This window comes from Bos mutus, chromosome 10 (genome assembly GCF_027580195.1).
Source record: "Bos mutus isolate GX-2022 chromosome 10, NWIPB_WYAK_1.1, whole genome shotgun sequence".
Taxonomy (NCBI): domain Eukaryota; kingdom Metazoa; phylum Chordata; class Mammalia; order Artiodactyla; family Bovidae; genus Bos; species Bos mutus.
Window position 1 is genome coordinate 36,895,077 of NC_091626.1, and position 19,150 is coordinate 36,914,226.

At 41.6% G+C, this 19,150-nt stretch overlaps 1 protein-coding gene across 1 annotated transcript in view; it reads left to right on the top strand.

Annotated features, from left to right (window-relative positions):
- Positions 1-3,596: 3,596 nt before the first annotated feature.
- The window catches only part of CCDC175 (coiled-coil domain containing 175), a 65,249-nt gene continuing 49,695 nt past the window's right edge, over positions 3,597-19,150 (top strand). The window contains exons 1-5 of the mRNA XM_005901938.3: positions 3,597-3,756; positions 5,703-5,788; positions 7,572-7,683; positions 13,030-13,165; positions 16,415-16,643. Of these exons, the coding sequence (XP_005902000.2) occupies positions 3,597-3,756; positions 5,703-5,788; positions 7,572-7,683; positions 13,030-13,165; positions 16,415-16,643 (723 nt within the window). The remainder of the gene's footprint in view (positions 3,757-5,702; positions 5,789-7,571; positions 7,684-13,029; positions 13,166-16,414; positions 16,644-19,150) is intronic.

Sequence of the window (19,150 nt, forward strand, 5' to 3'; positions counted from 1 at the left end):
AGATTAGGCATAAAGCCAATACAAAGCCAATATGAAGGCTTAAATGGGGGAAATCCTACTGGTACCAATGAGCAAAGATCAAGCCCCCCTTTCTATTCAATGCTAAAAGCTTCACTGATTCCTTTACTACCCCTAGGAAAGGCCCACCCAGCCAGCTGTTTGGACCTAATGTTTGGGTTAGTTTGGACCTCATGTTGGGGTTAGTTTGGAGAATGCATGTGTGTCTGACATTCCTTGGGTAACTGTCCAGCTGTTCTGAAGCCTCTTCTCTCCTGCCACCTGCACAGAAGCTGGAAACTCAGATACCCCTTGTCCTAACCTCCCTTTGATGGGCAGCCAGTGTGTAGGACTCTGGCCAGATTTCCTTCCCTGATGGAAGAGGAGAGGGAGGGGCTTCCACAGGTGGATCCTTTCCACTCTTTCCCACTTTGTACAAGGGCATGACGTCCGGGGTTGCAGTAGCCATCTGTGACCATAACACAATAAGCCTAAAGGTGAAACACAACATGCCAAAAGGTGGCAGGGCATTAAGATAAATCCTACTGATCAACCTTGATGGGCAGACAGGGCCATGTGCCTGTGTTGTTGTTATTCAGTTGCTAAGTTGTGTCCGGCTCTTTGCAACCCCATGGACTGCAGTATGCCAGGCTTCCCTGACCTTCACCATCTCCTGGAGCTTGCTCAAACTCATGTCCATCGAGTTGGTGATGCCATCCAACCATCTCATCCTCTGTTGTCCCCTTCTCCTGCCTTCAATCTTTCCCAGCATCAGGCTTTTTCCATTGAGTTAGTTCTTTGCATCAGGTAACCAAAGTATTGGAGTTTCAGCTTCAGCATCAGTCCTTTCCATGAATATTCAGGACTGATTTCCTTTAGGATTGACTGGTGTGATCTCCTTGATGTCCAAGGAACTCTCAAGAGTCTTCTGCAACACCACAGATCAAAAGCATCAATTCTTTGGCACTGAGCCTTCTTTATGGCCCAACTCTCACAACTGTCCATGACTAGTGGAAAAACCATAACTTTGACTATATGGACCTAATATGGGCACATACCCTTTCATGGATCACAGCCTTGTTGTGGCAAAGGGCTCGCATAATTCAATGAAGCTCTGAGCCATGCTGTGCAGGGCCATCCAAAATGGACAGGTCATAGTGAAGAGTTCTGACAAAACATGGGCCACTGGAGGAGGGAATGCAAACCACTCCAGTATTCTTAGCACAAGAACCCCATGGACTGTATGTACCCACATTAGTCCCTGTATTTGTTATCATTAGGGTCAGAGTAAGGAAGACAGACTCTATTTTCTTGAATTTTTACTCCTCAGGAGGATTTGAGCATAGTCCAGTATTGAACCATCAGAGATCCTTAAATTCTGAGCAGAGCAAAGCATTGAAACATGTAACCACTTCCTATACATGAGATGTTTAACCAAGACTGGGACCTTGACCTGGTTTAACCCAGGGTCTAGAAACACAACCAAGAAGTTGAGGTTTTCCGTAGAGGTACCAGATTTATGCAGAGGCAGGAACAAGAGCGTGTCATCATCAAATACCATATAAACCTCAAATACTGTAGGAACTGCAAATATACCAGAATACAGGATCATCAACACTCCTGTGCAAGTTAGGGGTCAAACTCATGCAGCAGCTGGATTCTTTGATGACCCTGTCAGCAACAGGGGAAGCAGAAGCAAACCTGCTTATCATAACTAAATAAATGTCAGCATGGGACTGGGGTATTCTAATGTGCTGTTCTGCTCCTGAGTTAAAGTCTGCCTGAAAAATATTGACTGGAAGAGAGAAGTGTCTGTTTATGTCACCAGAGAAAACCAGGAGAGAAGTCGGGCCTGACTTCTGGCCCGGTGAACACCATCTATGGCTACAGAAGGATAAGAATGCTTCTTCATGTTCTCAACTATTTTAAGTTTGTGTATTTTCTTTTTAAAAAAGTTTTTTTTTTTTTTAAATAATAATAAAATGCCTTACTGTCTTTTGTAATTACAAAGGTATGCAACGCCCCCTCAGGGATTGGCCTCACTCATAGACAGTGGAGAACAATGTGATCCAAATGAAGTGATAAGTAGGAAGAATATTCTGGTGACAGCAAAAAGGTTGGCTTAGGGTGGTCCCGTCAGGATAGTTCAAGCAGAGGAATTTACCACAGGAAATTTGCTACAAGGGCTATAGAAACCAGAGTGAAGGAACATAAAGGAGATCCCAGAGACCAGAAAGCTGCCGCAAATCTGGTCCACGCCCACATGCCTGCACTGACTGATATACAGCTGGAGACTGCTAGAGGCACTGATTCCCACTCTTGCCACCTCGGGAGCCGCCAAAGTTGCTGGGACACAGTCGATTGCGGTGGCCCGAAACTGCCACTCCAGGGGATGGCTTCTCTGCCAGCTAATCTCCCAGCAGTGTCTGCAAGCAGCCAACAAGTGTGTTTGAGGAATGTGGTTTCTAGACATCCTCCCCCTGACACACAGAGAAAAACACAGAAGGGCAGGGATAGATCTGAATGTCAAATCTTGCAGAAGGGACCCAGGAAGGAGGCCAGGATGTGGATCTCCATGGAGGAAGGAGGCCTGGATTCTGGAGCTAGCTCTGCTGTTGATGTGCTGTGTCCTCTCCAAGGCGGTATAGCACAATGATCCAGGACATACATATATTCTGTGTCCTCATAAGCAAAGTGGGGAATAACACCCACCCCAAAGGATGGTTATGAGGGTTAAATAGGATACTGTGGGTGAAGCAGGACAAGGCCTGCAAGATAGTCCCATTCAACAAGATAGTTGTTATGTTATTTTCCCTTTGATTTCAATTTCAATCTGTAAAGAAAAGTGAAGAAGGAGGGGTTAAATCATCTTTGCTACTCTCTAACCAGCCAGAGGAAAGAGGAACTAACAGTTACTCTCGATCTGAGCCTGATTCAGGGCTGGATTTTAGAGACACAGAGAAAAATTAATAATATCCCTGCCTTGAAAGAGCTCACAGTTGAATGAGAAAGCAGAAGAAATTCACTGATTCAAGGTAAAATGTGCTCAGGGTAGAAGGTCTCCAGGGAAAGGTCTTGAAGAATACAATGATGGGTTTTGTAACATAATGGAAAGATTTACACAGGCTCCACTTTAAACTCAAAATGACTATTTGGTGACCCTGGGCAATTCACTTAGTCATCCCTGCCTCAGTTTCTTTGTCTGTTTAAGTGGAGATTATAAAAGAACTTTCCTTACATAGCCAGTGTGGACATTAGGGAGCTGTACATAAAGCTCCTCCCTTTAGTACCTAGCACTGAAATGCGCTCAAACATGATCAGATTCCCCCCCACCCCCCACCCCGGTCCGTGAGAAGGGCACAAGTGTTCAGCTACACGGCCTGAACTAGAGAAATGGAAATGCAAAGAGGAAATGACAGCTAAAGAGGGTCTCATAGCTACAAGATCCCTTAATTATTGTGGATAAAGTTAGAGAAACTGGCTAGGCACCCACCCCAGGTGAGAGGCACGAGCTGGCGCACTGCCTCAGCGTCCGCGTTGCCCGTGGCAACCGGCAGTGCTTACCTCTGGCCTGGTCGAAAATGCGCAAGAGCAGTAAGATGGCTCTGAGCTCCTGGTCCCCGGAGCTGGGGTTAGGCAGCGAGAAGGCGCTGCCAGTGGCCGCCGTCTCCACTGGCCCCTCCCTGGAATTATGCACCTTCCCCTCCACGCTGGGCTCCTCGGTAGCGACCGACGCTCTTGAGCAGCTCCTTGTTGTGGGTGAGCGGCCCTTGGGTTCTCCGAGGGACATCTCCGAAGTGGTGCTTAGAAAGCATGAAGCGGAAACCCTAGAGGGAACCTTCTCCAGCTGGTTGTGGGGGAGATGGGCGACAGAGTGGGACCCGAGGCTCAGCTCACACTAGTAGCTGGTGACAAATCCCAGACAAATCCTGAACTCCCGAAGGCTATTGCCGTTTCCTTGTAATTAGAATGCCCAACTGCATTTAGGCTATGTGTTTAATTTCACTTCGTCTCTTTCTTGCTTTTTCTTGGCAAGTTAACTTTCTCCAACACTTAGTCATGGCAAACTGGAGACTTTAACTGGTAAATCAGAAAGTGAGTGTTCAAGAAGCTCCTGTTGCCTTAGGCAAGGAACTGTGTATTAAGCACAAATACTTTTTCTGCTAACAATTTCTGGACTGTCAGAAAATTTGTCATAGGAGAAAGCTTCATTATGCTTTCTTGCCCTAAGTGTGAGTTATAAAATATGTAGCTATCCAGTCCAGTTGCAAGTGGGAACATGCTTGTACTCATTCATTCCATAGAAGAATTGAAAGGAGATAATGAAGGACAGGAAGTCTGGCATGCTGCAGTTCATGGGGTCACAAAGATTCAGGCATGACTTATCAACTGAACAACAGCAAGCCAAGCATGCCTGTCCCTCCCTAACACACACTTGCTTGGAACCTCAGGAACTGGTTTTCACTCGGTTTGAGAACTTAGTCCATTAAGAGAATCCAAGCTCCCTGGAATGAAGGGCAGAAAACAGCATTTCTTCTGGGAGGTGAGGATGGCCACTCAGGGCATGGACTCTGGAGTCACACGCTTTGTGTCTGAATCCAGACTCAATCAGTGATAGGTTCTGTCACCTAAAGCACATCACATAACCTCAAGTCTTAGATCTCTCACTTGTGAAATGGGAAGCATCATGGAGTTATAGCAATCAATTTAGATTATACAAACATGTGAAAAATTAAGCTTATCAAACTCATGCTGCACGTGAGGATGCAGGCCTGGAATCTGTTTAGACAGAATTTGTATAATGCGATGGTGACAGAGCCAAGGTGAGTGGAGTTTCCTCTGTTGGCTCTCCTCTCCCTTTTTTCTTTTCCTTCTTCTCTGTCTGCATGTATCTTGTCTTCCTTACTTTTGCGAACATTTTCCAAACCTCTCTTCTCGTGTGTTTTCATCTTACAGTATGTGAGAGAAAGGTAATATCTTTTATATGACAGTGAATGAAAGGGGTTAAAAACTCTTATCTAACTCACACCTACCGGTTTCACAAATATTTACTCTCACCCCATGATCAAAATACTGGCACAGAAGTGAAAATGACATGATGGATTTTTAAAGAATTAAGTGTTTTTTGGTAAAATATTACATTTAGGATATATATATGTGTGTGTACATATATATATATATACACACACATGAGGAGAGCATGGCAACCCACTCCAGTATTCTTGCCTGGAGAATCCCCATGGATGGAGGCGCCTGGCAGGCTACAGTCCATGCGGTCACAAAGAGTCAGACATGACTGAAGCGACTCAGTAGCAGCAGCAGCACGTATATACATACAAATATATATATGAAGACTTTCTTAAGCCCACATTATGGGCATGTTATATTTATCCCTTTCATAAAATATTGATTGAATTATTGAATTTTTTGTCCTATACTATACAGATTCCTTCTTTCTACCATGAATTATACAAAGGTGGAAACTTAAGAGGAGGCTGGCCTCAAGAAACATGAAGTATATCCCTAAATTTGTACACTGTAAAATAAGAAATAATAAGTACAAAAGAGATTCATATTATTTACTATAAAAATTAAGAGTTAGAAGATGTAATTTTCAACTGATTAAGCATTTGAGCTAGACCTTTAAGGGTTAAATAGGATTTGGATAGATAAGTAAGAGATCTTAATTTTCTGATTTTTTTTAGAACAATCACTGCAAAGTGACTATTTTAAATGCAATGAAGAAGCTAAGAACTTTCTTAAGGACGTTGCTATCGCTGTTAAGAAATTGGTATTGTATTACCTATAAGAGCTACTTTTTCAATCTTCCACTTATTTCTTCTTCAAACTTTAATTTAGTACCAACTCTGTTCAACGTACTTCAGTAGATGAATAAGGAAAATATTTGCCCTGAATGAAAATTTCTCTCAGTTTACTAACATTTGCACCAGTGTGGATCAGCCGTGGATTGCTGCCCAGTTTCCCAGGCAGAGCACTGAGTTAAGGACCTGTGCTATGCAAGAGGGCAAGACTGCTCAAGAGAAGAGGCCCTGGTGATAACAGAGCTCAGTTAAGAGTGAGTCACGTGCCATCAATATGTGAACATTGCTTAAAACCAGCAAACAACCTCTGGGATAAACTGCATGCATAGTGCCAATTTCCCAAGTCTCTATAAGCGCTTCCTCACAAAACTGGTGAAAGATTGTTCGGGACTTACTCCATTAACATAGTGCTTTTCAATGAAAGCAAACAGGTTCTCTTTCAGTTATGCTAACTGGGCCCCATCAAAGTAATATTTAAAGACTTTCCTGTTGAAGTGTCACAACCATGTCTATTTGGCCTTGGCCCTGAATGATATTTCAGAAAGGTGACATCCCATTTGATTTAAAAATATTGAGTAAAAATCTCCTACATATCAAATATCTTAAAATGTAGAAATATGGCTATAAAATAAATGAGTCTACAGATTGCTGAAAAAAGTTAATCTCGTTACTTTGTATTTTTATGGAATTATACGTAGTTGTACATGTATACTACAGAATTCGATTTTATAATCCCAGTAAATCAAGTGCATATATGTGAACACTGAGAGTTTGTGTGTGTGGTACTGCGTTGTGATCCTGGGAAACCTTTTCCTCGTTTTGTTCTTTTATTAAAATGTTATGTCTTTCTCCAGGATTTGAAAAGTTCAAAGTATTTATTTTGGCTTATTAAAGTATTTAGCATGTCTCCATATACCATATGATCTGTGAAATCCCTTAAATAGAGATAAATCCTCTCATTTTTTACGGTAACATTTTCACTATAATAAAAGCATTGTGTGTTTACCATGGGAAAGTTAAGGAAAAATAGACAAGCAAAAGGAAGAAAGTGTAAAAAACATCATGATCCCACCCTAAAATAATCATGATTAACTCTTTGATGGATGTCTTTCCTACTTTCAGGATATAGATGATGCCTGTATTGAATTTTATTTTTTACCAGAAAAATGATCATACTAAATATACAGTTAGTTAACCTGCTTTTTATGATTCATAAAATATAATGACACTTTTTCAGATCATAAAGAACTATACCCACTACCACCATTTATTTGAAACAGTTTATCTGTTATTTCCACTATCAGATTATCAATTTTTTAAATGTTTTTCCTTTTTTTAAAATAGTCCCACATATATATCCCCACCTGACTATTTGTTTGGATTTTTAGGTAGATATTAGAAAACTATCATTCTTTTTATACCTAAGCATGCTTTTACAGTCATGTTCCAGTTTATTAAGGAGATTTTTCTCAATGTCACTCTGTTTTAGGAGTCTTTCCTAAAACAGAACACACACATAGTGAAAAAATAATTTCTGAGTAGAAGAAATTAAAAGATAAATGAAGAAAGATACCTTAAAATCTGATTGGAGAACAATTATTTCCCACTTTCTATTCCAAATAAAAATGACAGCAAAAGATGTTTACTGAAAAGCAAATTTTGATGTCTGAAAACATTTGTGGGCATTGTTTAGGAAATCAATCTCATTATTTTAATGTCTTAACTTTTTAAATATGTAACTTACATTTTCAGGAAGAAATGAGAAAGTCCACAATAGATCTTCTGGAAATTGAAAGCATGGAACTCAGCAGATTATATTTTGTATTGGAAACTCTTCCCACTAGTGTTAGCAGAGAACTGGAAGGTATTTTGAGTTTATTAACTGTAGAAATTTAGTTTATCTTATAAGGCAGTAATCTAGTACTTGTAGCAAGATGAGCTGAATAGTTATTCCATATCAAAAAATATCCAGAAAGAGTATACAAGACACATACAGTGAGATCCAAAGTATGTTTCCCTTTTAAGTGGGATAACATATATGACTTGAATTTATATAATTATTATAAATAGACTAAAGTCAATATTTGTCCTTTTGTGACTGGCTTATTTCACTTGGCATGTCTTTAGGGTAATTCACGTTGTAGCATATGCCAGAATTTCTTTTACAGATGAACAATATTCCACTGTATGTATATACCATGGTTTGTTTATCCATTCATCCATCAGTAGACCCTTGCATTATTTCCATTTTTTAGCTATTGTAAATTATGTAGTTACAAAATAATAAAAATAACAATTATAATAGTAAATAACAGTGCCGTTACAAACGTGTGCTTATATCCATTGTATCAAGTGTGCAAATAAGTCTCTCCTTCCAACTCTTTGGGTAGAAATTTAGAAGGGAATTGCTGGATTGTATGGTAATACAGTAATTTTGTGTTTCATTTTCCAAGAAGCTGTCATATTGCTTTCCACAGTGACTGCACCATTTTACCTTCATTTGCACAATGCAAAAGCATTCCAATTTTTCTACATTCTTGCCAGCACTTGCTATTTTCTGTTTTGTTTTAAATAACAGCCACCCTACTGGATAAAAATTGCTGTCTCTTGTGGTTTTGATTTGCATTTCCCTAATGATTAGTGATGCGGAGCATCTTTTCGTGTGCTTATTGGCCATTGGTATATCTTCTTTGGGAAAATGTCTGTTTATTTCCTTTGCCCATTTCTTAATTAGGTTATTTGCTTCATTATTGTTGAGCTGTGGGAATTCTTTATACATTCAGGATGTTAACCCCTTTTCAGATGTATAATTTGCAAGGATTTTGTCCCATTCAATGGGCTACTTTATCACTCTTGTTGATAATGACTTTTGATACACAAAGGTTTTTAATTTTGACATAGCCCAGTTTATCTATATTTTCACTTGTTGCCTGTGCTTTTGGTGTCATATCCAACAAATCATGGCTAAATCCAATGTTATGAAGATTTCACCTATGTTTTCTTCTAAGCATTTTATAGTTTTAGCTCTTATATTTAGGCCTTTAATCCATAGTGAGTTAAATTTTGTATTTGTTGTAAGATCAGACTCCAACTTTATTTTTCCAGCTGCCAGGAGTGTTGGCTGAAGCTCATAGCTCAGTTCCTCTGCAGGAATTGTCCTTGACAAAAGAGAAAGGCTTCAGTCCAGGTTACAGCCTCCCCTAGTGCTGCCCGCATTCAGTGACTGCTCACCGGGGGAGCACAAGGGTCCGCCTCTCTCCATCACTGTAGAGTACCTCCGAAGTGTCACTGCAGCTTCAAAACTCATTATCATTTAAACCCTCCACCCTTCTGCAACTCTTATCTCCTCAGAGATGTTCCCCAGCTCTATACAAATTTAAAAATTTGTTTCCTAGGGAGCCCAACCTAAAACAGTGGTCTAAATAAACTGAAAAAAAAAAAAAAAAAAAGATTTTTAAAGTAGCTGTTCCAGTTATCCATTTATTGCCTTGCAGCTCCGAATCTACCTTCATTGTCTGCTCTGTCATAAGACAGTTGGGTCCTGTAAGTTTCTCCCTTTGCTAGTAGGCCCAGTATTAAGCTTTGTTAGTACAGGGCACTGGAGGGACACTGGAGGAAGAGGGGGTTCTCTTCGTGTTCCAGTGTGCTCAGCTTGGCCAGCTCCTGCAGTGCGGGTAACTTCTCCCAGCAGCGTGCAGCAGCCCTCAGTGCCTGGAAGCTCCCACCCATATGCCTCGGGCAGCTTCATGGTGGATTGCTACCAGTGCGGCACCTCCCTGTGAAGCTTCTCTGGCACTGTTTGCAGTGAGTTCTGAAGTGTAGCAATTCCCTGTGGGCAGGTCTCCCCAGTGCCCCCAGATGCCATATTTCTAGTAAGTTCTGCCAACCCAGCATTTCATGAAGTTCTTTGCCATCCAATGATCCACAGCCCTCTTCAGTGGGGTCTGGATCTTGGGACTGGAGGTGCTGCTTCCTAGAAGGCACTCTATCTCGGCCTTCGGGATAGTGCTGCTCCTTGTGCTGGGTATTGCTGAATTCTTTAGAGTCCTCTTTGTGTGTGCTGTGCTAAACTGCTTCAGTCGTGTCTGACTCTTTGCGACCCCATGGACTGTAGCCCACTCGGCTACCCTGTCCATGGGATTCTCCAGGCAAGAATACTGCAGTGGGTTGCCATGCCCTGCCCCAGGAGGTCTTCCTGATCCAAGGATCGAACCCACACTCTGCACTGGAAGATGGATTCTTTACCACTAGCGCCACCTTACTTTCTTACTATTCATTCTCTCATTACTCTAATTCTCTGAAGTGAAGTGAAGTGAAAGTCACTCAGTCGTGTCCTACTTTTTGCCGCCCATGGACTGTAGTCCATGGAATTCTCCAGGCCTGAATACTGGAGTGGGTAGCCTTTCCCTTCTCCAGGGGATCTTCCCAACCCAGGGATCAAACCCAGGTCTCCTGGATTGCAGGCAGATTCTTTACCAACTGAGCTAATTCTCTGATCAGATCAGATCAGATTAGATCAGTCGCTCAGTCGTGTCCGACTCTTTGCGACCCCATGAATCTCAGCACGCCAGGCCTCCCTGTCCATCACCAACTCCCAGAGTTCACTCAGACTCACGTCCATCGAGTCAGTGATGCCATCCAGCCATCTCATCCTCTGTCGTCTTCTCCTCCTGCCCCCAATCCCTCCCGGCATCCGAGTCTTTTCCAGTGAGTCAACTCTTCGCATGAGGTGGCCAAAGTACTGGAGTTTCAGCTTTAGCATCATTCCTTCCAAAGAAATCCCAGGGCTGATCTCCTTCAGAATGGACAGGTTGGATCTCCTTGCAGTCCAAGGAACTCTCAAGAGTCTTCTCCAACACCACAGTTCAAAAGCATCAATTCTTTGGCGCTCAGCCTTCTTCACAGTCCAACTCTCACATCCATACATGACCACAGGAAAAACCATAGCCTTGACTAGATGGACCTTTGTTGGCAAAGTAATGTCTCTGCTTTTGAATATGCTATCTAGGTTGGTCATAACTTTCCTTCCAAGGAGTAAGCATCTTTTAATTTCATGGCTGCAGTCACCATCTGTAGTGATTTTGGAGCCCAGAAAAAGAAAGTCTGACACTGTTTCCACTGTTTCCCCATCTATTTCCCATGAAGTGGTGGGACCAGATGCCATGATCTTCATTTTCTGAATGTTGAGCTTTAAGCCAACTTTTTCACTCTCCACTTTCACTGTCATCAAGAGGCTTTTGATTTCCTCTTCACTTTCTGCCATAAGGGTGGTGTCATCTGTAAATCTGAGGTTATTGATATTTCTCCTGGCAATCTTGATTCCAGCTTGTGTTTCTTCCAGCCCAGCGTTTCTCATGATGTACTCTGCATATAAGTTAAAAAAACAGGGTGACAATATACAGCCTTGACGAACTCCTTTTCCTACTTGGAACCAGTCTGTGGTTCCATGTCCAGTTCTAACTGTTGCTTCCTGACCTGCATACAGATTTCTCAAGAGGCAGACCAGGTGTTCTGGTATTCCCATCTCTTTCAGAATTTTCCACAGTTTATTGTGATCCACACAGTCAAAGATACAGTTAATAATTCCTGATGTTAAAATTTCCCTATTCAATGTGAGATTTCTATCTCCCAATTAGACTCTGAATGATATAGTCAGTTATGAAACAATATGCTCAGTTAGTTGACAGGGAAAATCCAGCAAACTCCTACATGCTGATAAAAAATAAAACTTAAAAGAATCTGTGCTCAAGACAGAATTAAGAATGTTTTTGTTTTATTTTCTTTGGTTGCTTTTTTTTTTTTACTATCCAGTTACTTTTATAAGCAAGACAAATATTTTAGAAGGGAAAAGAAATACTGTGCTAATTTATAAGGTCTTTGATATACATAAAATACTTAACCAAATAAATTTAATTGGCCTTGTATTATGAAGCTTTTCAACTCAAAGTATGGTCCTTGGATCAGTAGCATCAACCTCACCTGGGAGCTTGTTACAAAATGCAGAATCTCTAGGTCCTCCTCAGACCTACTATATCAAATTCTATATTTCAACAATACCCCCCAGGTGATGTATATGCATAGTCAAGACATGAAGTTTGAGAAGCCCTACTACAATGGGCAATTTAACTTATAACGTATGAAAAAAATAGTTTAGTTCTCTCAGGGGAGCTACCAGTTTCCAGGGAATTTGTTGCATAGAAATGATAGCCCAATACTCATTTTTAAACAACAGTTCAAAAATTCATGCATTTTCACCATCTATATCTCAAGCACAGAGGTGATCCTTTGAAGTCTTCTGTGATTTAAGCCTTATGTGATTACACAGATATGTTATTTATCGGTGGATAATTTAGTTTTTTTTAACACACTGGCTTCCCCAGAAAGCAGAGCTAGAAGCAGGGGCTTTTGCACTTTTATTTATTTATTTTTAATTTCAATACTCTATTTATTTATTTGGCTGCTCCAGGTCTTAGCTGTGGGACTCAGGATCTTCAATCTTCATTGTGGCATTGAGGATCTTTTTTACTTTCTGCATGCGGGATCTAGTTCCCTGACCATGATGGAACCCAGGCCCCCTGCATTGGGAGCATGGAGTCTTAGCCACTAGACCACCAGGGAAGTCCCTGCACTAGTATTTTATTAGGACATACAGTCCAGGTGGATGAGAATGGGATAAGGAACCAAAGCAGGAAGAAGGGAGAGCTAATATGGAGGCAATATGATGCTGACTACTGGTGACAGCAACTAGTTAAGTACGAGAATATGCCCCCAGGACACAGTGGTACCCCTTCTCAGGAACATCCAGGCAGTCCACTGGTGCATGCTTGCCACATCTCCCAAACTTGGCGTTACACATACATGAGGGGTGTGAGTATCTGAAGATGTCCCATAGTAGAGGTGACAGGAAAGTCCTGGATAGCTGAGAAGTGGACAGGACAGGCAGGAATCAGGAGCTGTCAGACTGCACCAGTCTAAAGTTGTGCAGAGCTCATAGAAAGCTGGTCACTGACCACAGCAGCAGCTGAAATTAGGGATATAATTGATAGGTGAGATTGAGAGGGTCCAAAGGGGTGAGGGAGAGGTGTCTGATCCAGAACATACTTAGAAGAATATTTCAAAGAAAGACATAATTTGTTTATGACTTGAAAGGTCAGTATCTACAATTGTGCAGTTTCTCAAATAACTGAGTAACATTTCTTCCACTTTTAAGAATGTGTCAGGGATGCACGCAGAGTGAATCTTGTTGAGATGAGTGAACTACACACAAAAATTACAAGGATAAATGATGAAATTGAGTTTCTAAAGAAGAAAATACTCCATCTGCAAACAGATAATACAGCTCTAGGGTAGGTATTTTTGTTTGTTTGAAGAAGTCAGGGTCTGGGGATAAAGTGGGAAATTTTTCTTAAGGGATTTGTCCTCTGGTCTGATCTTCCCTGTAGCTCAGTCAATAAAGAATCTGCCTGCAAGGCAGGAGACCCAGATTCAATTCCTGAATCAGGAGGACATGGCAACCCACTCCAGTATTCTTGCCTTGGAAAATCCCAATGGACAGAGGAGCCTGGCAGGCCAGAGTCCATGGGGTCACACAGAATCGGACACGAATTATCGACTGAACCACCTCTGAACTGGTGCCGGGCAAGTTAAGAGGCAGAGATAACTTGTAGAAGATGGCTGGGCTGATGAGGGATGTGTGATAGCTTCAGAGAGCTGGGAAGAGAGCAGAAAACCTTCTACCACCATAGCCAGGAGACTGTAGGATTTCAGAAGGAATTAACCTTCCCACAGCAACTACACACAACTTACTGTGTGTAAGTCACACACTGCCTCGCACCCCAGCTCCAAAGGTAGAAACACAGTGACTTTCATTTCATTTTTAGTAAAATTAAGTTTACAAGCCTCAACCACCAAAGCAAGAAATCTTGCTGGGTGTTGTGTTGCAAGTATAATATCAAACCAGGTATACTGTAGCTAGATTAGTTCTTTAAAGACATTCAGGTATAGTCTTGTGAAGGGCTGAGGATGGGATTGGTCCTAGATATTTATTACCTGCAATTAAATGGAAGCTGACATCTGTTAGTTTCATTTGTTTATTCTTCAGCTATGTTATTAGCACTTCCCCTTCTGTGGGCTTCATCTTTTCCATCTGTAAAATGGAGATTACAAATCTTGACTTACCCAGTCCATGAAGGAAGAGATATTCTGAAAGAAAAAACAATAAAATCCTGAAAAATATCTCAGCTCTATGAGTAAATTTGCAAGAGTAATGTATAAATGTCAGACTTCCAGTTTGTGAGAGTAAGAAATACTCAAAGAGTCCTTATTATAGTGAAAAAAATCTTCTTGGGAAGGTAAAATATTCAGAAGGTTGCTTTGGTGCAAAAGATATCAAAGCATCAGGAATTAGGTGGGATCTCAAGGCCCAGGGATAGTTTTCTCGGAACACCTATTTTGGAAGATGCTCTATGAAAAAGAAAGGTCCTTGACCACAGAAGTCTGAGAAAGATTGCGTACACTAACCCCTCTTGAAGATTCACAATGCATATTTATGCATGGTGCATGCTAGCCACAATCACCGGAGACCACAGACTATCAATTCCTAAACTACTAACAAGGAAGCTAATGCCCAGGCTGGAATATTCACATCAATTGGCCAGCACCATCACACCCCTATGGACCAATGACTCTCAAACTTGAGTGTACATTAGCATCACCTGGAGTGCTTGTTAAAACACAAATTACTGGGCCCTCCACCGCAGATTTCTGATTCAGTAGGTCTGGGGAATGAGGGCAAGAATTTCCATTTTTAACAAGTTCCTAGATGCTGCTGCTGGTCCTGACCACATTTTGAGAATCACTGCCCTAGAGAAATCTTCATGGAAAGCCAAATTACAAGTGAACATAACGTGGGTTGCCTGATGAACCAGCATCACCAAGCTACAGTCAATTATTGCATCCATTTTTGGAAGAAAGATGTACATCAAGGTGCCTGCACTCTCTGACAGGCTGGTCCTCCCCTGGACAGTCCTCAAAACCTGGGCACATGCAAGCTTTTCAGGGGTTGGGGAAGGGGATTTCCTCAGGTCCTGAGAATTGGGAGACCAACCCATCTCAATATACCTAGTCAGGTGTATTGATTTGATATGTTTTGCTTTGCTTCCTTATGGCTACTCAATCCTTAGTTTGCTTCATTCTTAGCAGGCTTCCTCTACTAAACCTACAAAATACCCATTATTTGACACCATCTAACCTGGTATTCTTTCAATTGCCTTTCTGTGGTGGAGTTAATTCTGGAAAATAAACTTACCAACAACCTGTTTCTATTTTCCTGAGCCTTTGCCCACAATCCCCCCGAACTTAAGTGTTTAGCTTTGGAGATTAGAAGAAAGTCTTTACATTGCAGGAGATTTGAAAAAAGGAAAACAGAGAAATGGCATCACTGTTCTTCCTCCAAATCTTTTATTGTCATTCCTGGGGCAGATGTTTCTCACAATCTTAGGGTCTCCTTCAGGTGGGAGTGGCTAGCAATGAATATGTAAGGTTAACCTCTCCTCTTGAACTCAGATTCGGCTATGGCTGTGAGAAGATAGGGCTTCCCAGGTGACTCAGTGGTAAAGAATTCATCTGAGATGCAGAAGACACAAGAGATGCCACGAGTTCAATCCTTGGGTCAGGAAAATCCCCTGGAGGACGGCATGGCAACCCACTCCAGTGTTCTTGCTTTGGAGAATCCCATGGACAGAGGAGCCTGGCAGGCTATAGTCCATAGGGTCACACAGAGTCAGACACGACTGAAGCGACTGAGTACACACAAATGTGAGGAGTTAAGAGAGTTTAAATTAGATTTTAAACACCCTCTGAACCATGAAGACAGACTCAGATCCCTCTTCCCCAATTCCATCCTTCAGAGGGGGATTAGGTTTCTCCTGGACATTCTATGCAGGGCAATGGCATCAGAAGGTGACTAGAAGAGTGGTGGGATGTTTATCTATCTTTGGCTTAAGTATGTATCTCACGATGATAAGGTAGTCATGGCAAAGTTACATATCAAATCTTTGTCCAGCGAGATTCCACTTGCCTGTTCAAAATGGTTTTTGAATCATTGTAAGCTTTAAACCAAAATATCCCATAGTAACTACCTGGTATATGAAGATGGCTGGGGTGAGGCGGGACCCCAAGACACTTTGGCAGTGATAAAGAGTTGCAAGATGGATACCGTGTTTCCGTCTGTCCTTCGTCTCAACCAAGTTTAGGCCATGACAAATACAACTCTAAAATAAGCCAGTCCAGGTTCGATGCACAGTACTGGATGCTTGGGGCTGGTGCACTGAGACGACCCAGAGGGAGGGTAGGGGAGGGAGGAGGGAGGAGGGTTCAGAATGGGGAACGCGGGTGTACCTGTGGTGGATTCATTTCGATATTTGGCAGAACTAATACAATATTGTAAAGTTTTAAAAATAAAATTAAAAAAATAAAATAAAATAAGTGTCCCTTAAGTTTCCCTCTCTATGGTGGTTCATCTCATCAAACAGACTTTAAATTTCTTTCTGGAAAAAGCCATTCTTTTTATGCCAAGAAGGATTCTTTTTCTCTAGTGAAAGGCAAGAGGAGCTAGCGAAGCATTATGGAAAGATTGTCCTGTCAGTCAACCACGCAATGAAAGAAAAAGCCACTACCACTATTTACATCAATGAGACTTATACCAAAATTAATTTGGAGAAAAAAGAACTTGAATTGCAAAAAACCTATATTCAAGAAATAGAGGAGCAAATAGAAAGAGAAAGAGCAGAATATTTGAAGAAAAAGGAAAAACTGAATCAAGAGGTAAGTGGTATGATTTTTTTTTTAAATAGAGAATTGTACAGAATTGAAGCAAGATATGAGAAATAACGTATTTGCCCTTGAAGATAGCAAGTGTTCCCATGGTATCTTCTGCAGGAATAGAGCAGAGGCTCCAGGACACTGGAGCCCGTGGGGGAGATTGATTTGTCCCACGATCTCAGTTCATGGGAAAGAATACAAGTGATAATGATGGCAACACTGGGGTGGCCCCTTGCTTATATGCAGCCCTATAGGAAGTAGAAATTTGCTTCCGTGCCATTTGGTTGTCTTTGACAGTTCTGAGGCCCTGTTTCTGTGGATAGGATCAGTGAGTTCAGCTCTGCTGGAAATGATGCGGAAACTTGGCCTCTATGCGCTGTCACCGAATTGAATCTTGGAAACAGAGTTTTGGGTGAAGAAGAAAAGAATAGCTTTATTGCTTTGCCAACAAAAGGTAACCACAGTGGGCTGATGCCCTCAAAATCATGTGTCCTAAGCCAGTGAGGAGGGAGTCTTTTGGTCAAGGGAAGGATTGCAGACAAGGATCAGGGTGCACATGGGGGTCTACATTCCTTCAATCCAGAGGTTATCTGGCCTGGCATCAGGTGGTCTTGTGATGGCTTCTGTGATTCTCAAGGTTATTGAACTGTGACCTTCTCTCTGAAATGAAAAATGCTTCAACAAGTAGTTAATTATATCCATGGAAAAGAAATGCAAAAAAAGCAAAATGGCTGTCCGGGGAGGCCTTACAAATAGCTGAAAAAAGAAGAGAAGCAAAAAGCAAAGGAGAAAAGGAAAGATAAAAGCATCTGAATGCAGAGTTCCAAAGAATAGCAAGAAGAGATAAGAAAGCCTTCCTCAGCGATCAATGCAAAGAAATAGAGGAAAACAGCAGAATGGGAAAGACTAGAGATCTCTTCAAGAAAATTAGAGATACCAAGAGAACATTTCATGCAAAGATGGGCTCGATAAAGGACAGAAATGGTTTGGACCTAACAGAAGCAGAAGATATTAAGAAGAGGTGGCAAGAATACACAGAAGAACTGTACAAAAAAGATCTTCATGACCCAGATAATCACGATGGTGTGATCACTGACCTAGAGCCAGACATCCTGGAATGTGAAGTCAAGTGGGCCTTAGAAAGCATCACTATGAACAAAGCTAGTGGAGGTGATGGAATTCCAGTTGAGCTATTTCAAATCCTGAAAGATGATGCTGTGAAAATGCTGCACTCAATATGCCAGCAAATTTGGAAAACTCAGCAGTGGCCACAGGACTGGAAAAGGTCAGTTTCATTCCAATCCCAAAGAAAAGCAATGCCAAAGAATGCTCAAACTACTGCACAATTGCACTCATCTCACACGCTAGGAAAGTAATGCTCAAAATTCTCCAAGCCAGGCTTCAGCAATACGTGAACCATGAACTTCCAGATGTTCAAGCTGGTTTTAGAAAAGGAAGAGGAACCAGAGACCAAATTGCCAACATCTGCTGGATCATGGAAAAAGCAAGAGAGTTCCAGAAAAACATCTATTTCTGCTTTATTGACTATGCCAAAGCCTTTGACTGTGTGGATCACAATAAACTGTGGAAAATTCTCAAAGAGATGGGAATACCAGACCACCTGATCTGCCTCTTGAGAAATTTGTATGCAGGTCAGGAAGCAACAGTTAGAACTGGACATGGAACAACAGACTGGTTCCAAATAGGAAAAGGAGTACATCAAGGCTGTATATTGTCACCCTGCTTATTTAACTTATATGCAGAGTACATCATGAGAAATCCTGGACTGGAAGAAACACAAGCTGGAATCAAGATTGCTGGGAGAAATATCAATAACCTCAGATATACAGATGCCACCACCCTTATGGCAGAAAGTGAAGAGGAACTAAAAACCTCTTGATGAAGGTGAAAAAGGAGAGTGAAAAAGTTGGCTTAAAGCTCAACATTCAGAAAACGAAGATCATGGCATCTGGTCCCATCACTTCATGGGAAATAGATGGGGAAACAGTAGAAACAGTGTCAGACTTTATTTTTCTGGGCTCCAAAATCACTACAGATGGTGACTGCAGCCATGAAATTAAAAGATGCTTACTCCTTGGAAGGAAAGTTATGACCAACCTAGATAGCATATTCAAAAGCAGAGACATTATTTTGCCAACAAAGGTCCATCTAGTCAAGGCTATGGTTTTTCCAGTGGTCATGTATGGATGTGAGAGTTAGACTGTGAAGAAGGCTGAACGCCGAAGAATTGATCCTTTTGAACTGTGGTGTTGGAGAAGACTCTTGAGAGTCCCTGGACTGCAAGGAGATCCAACCAGTCCATTCTGAAGGAGATCAGCCCTGAGATTCCTTTGGAAGGACTGATGCTAAAGCTGAAACTCCAGTACTTTGGCTACCTCATGCCAAGTGTTGACTCATTGGAAAAGACTGTGATGCTGGGAAGGATTGGGGACAGGAGGAGAAGGGGATGACAGAAGATGAGATGGCTGGATGGCATCACTGACTCGATG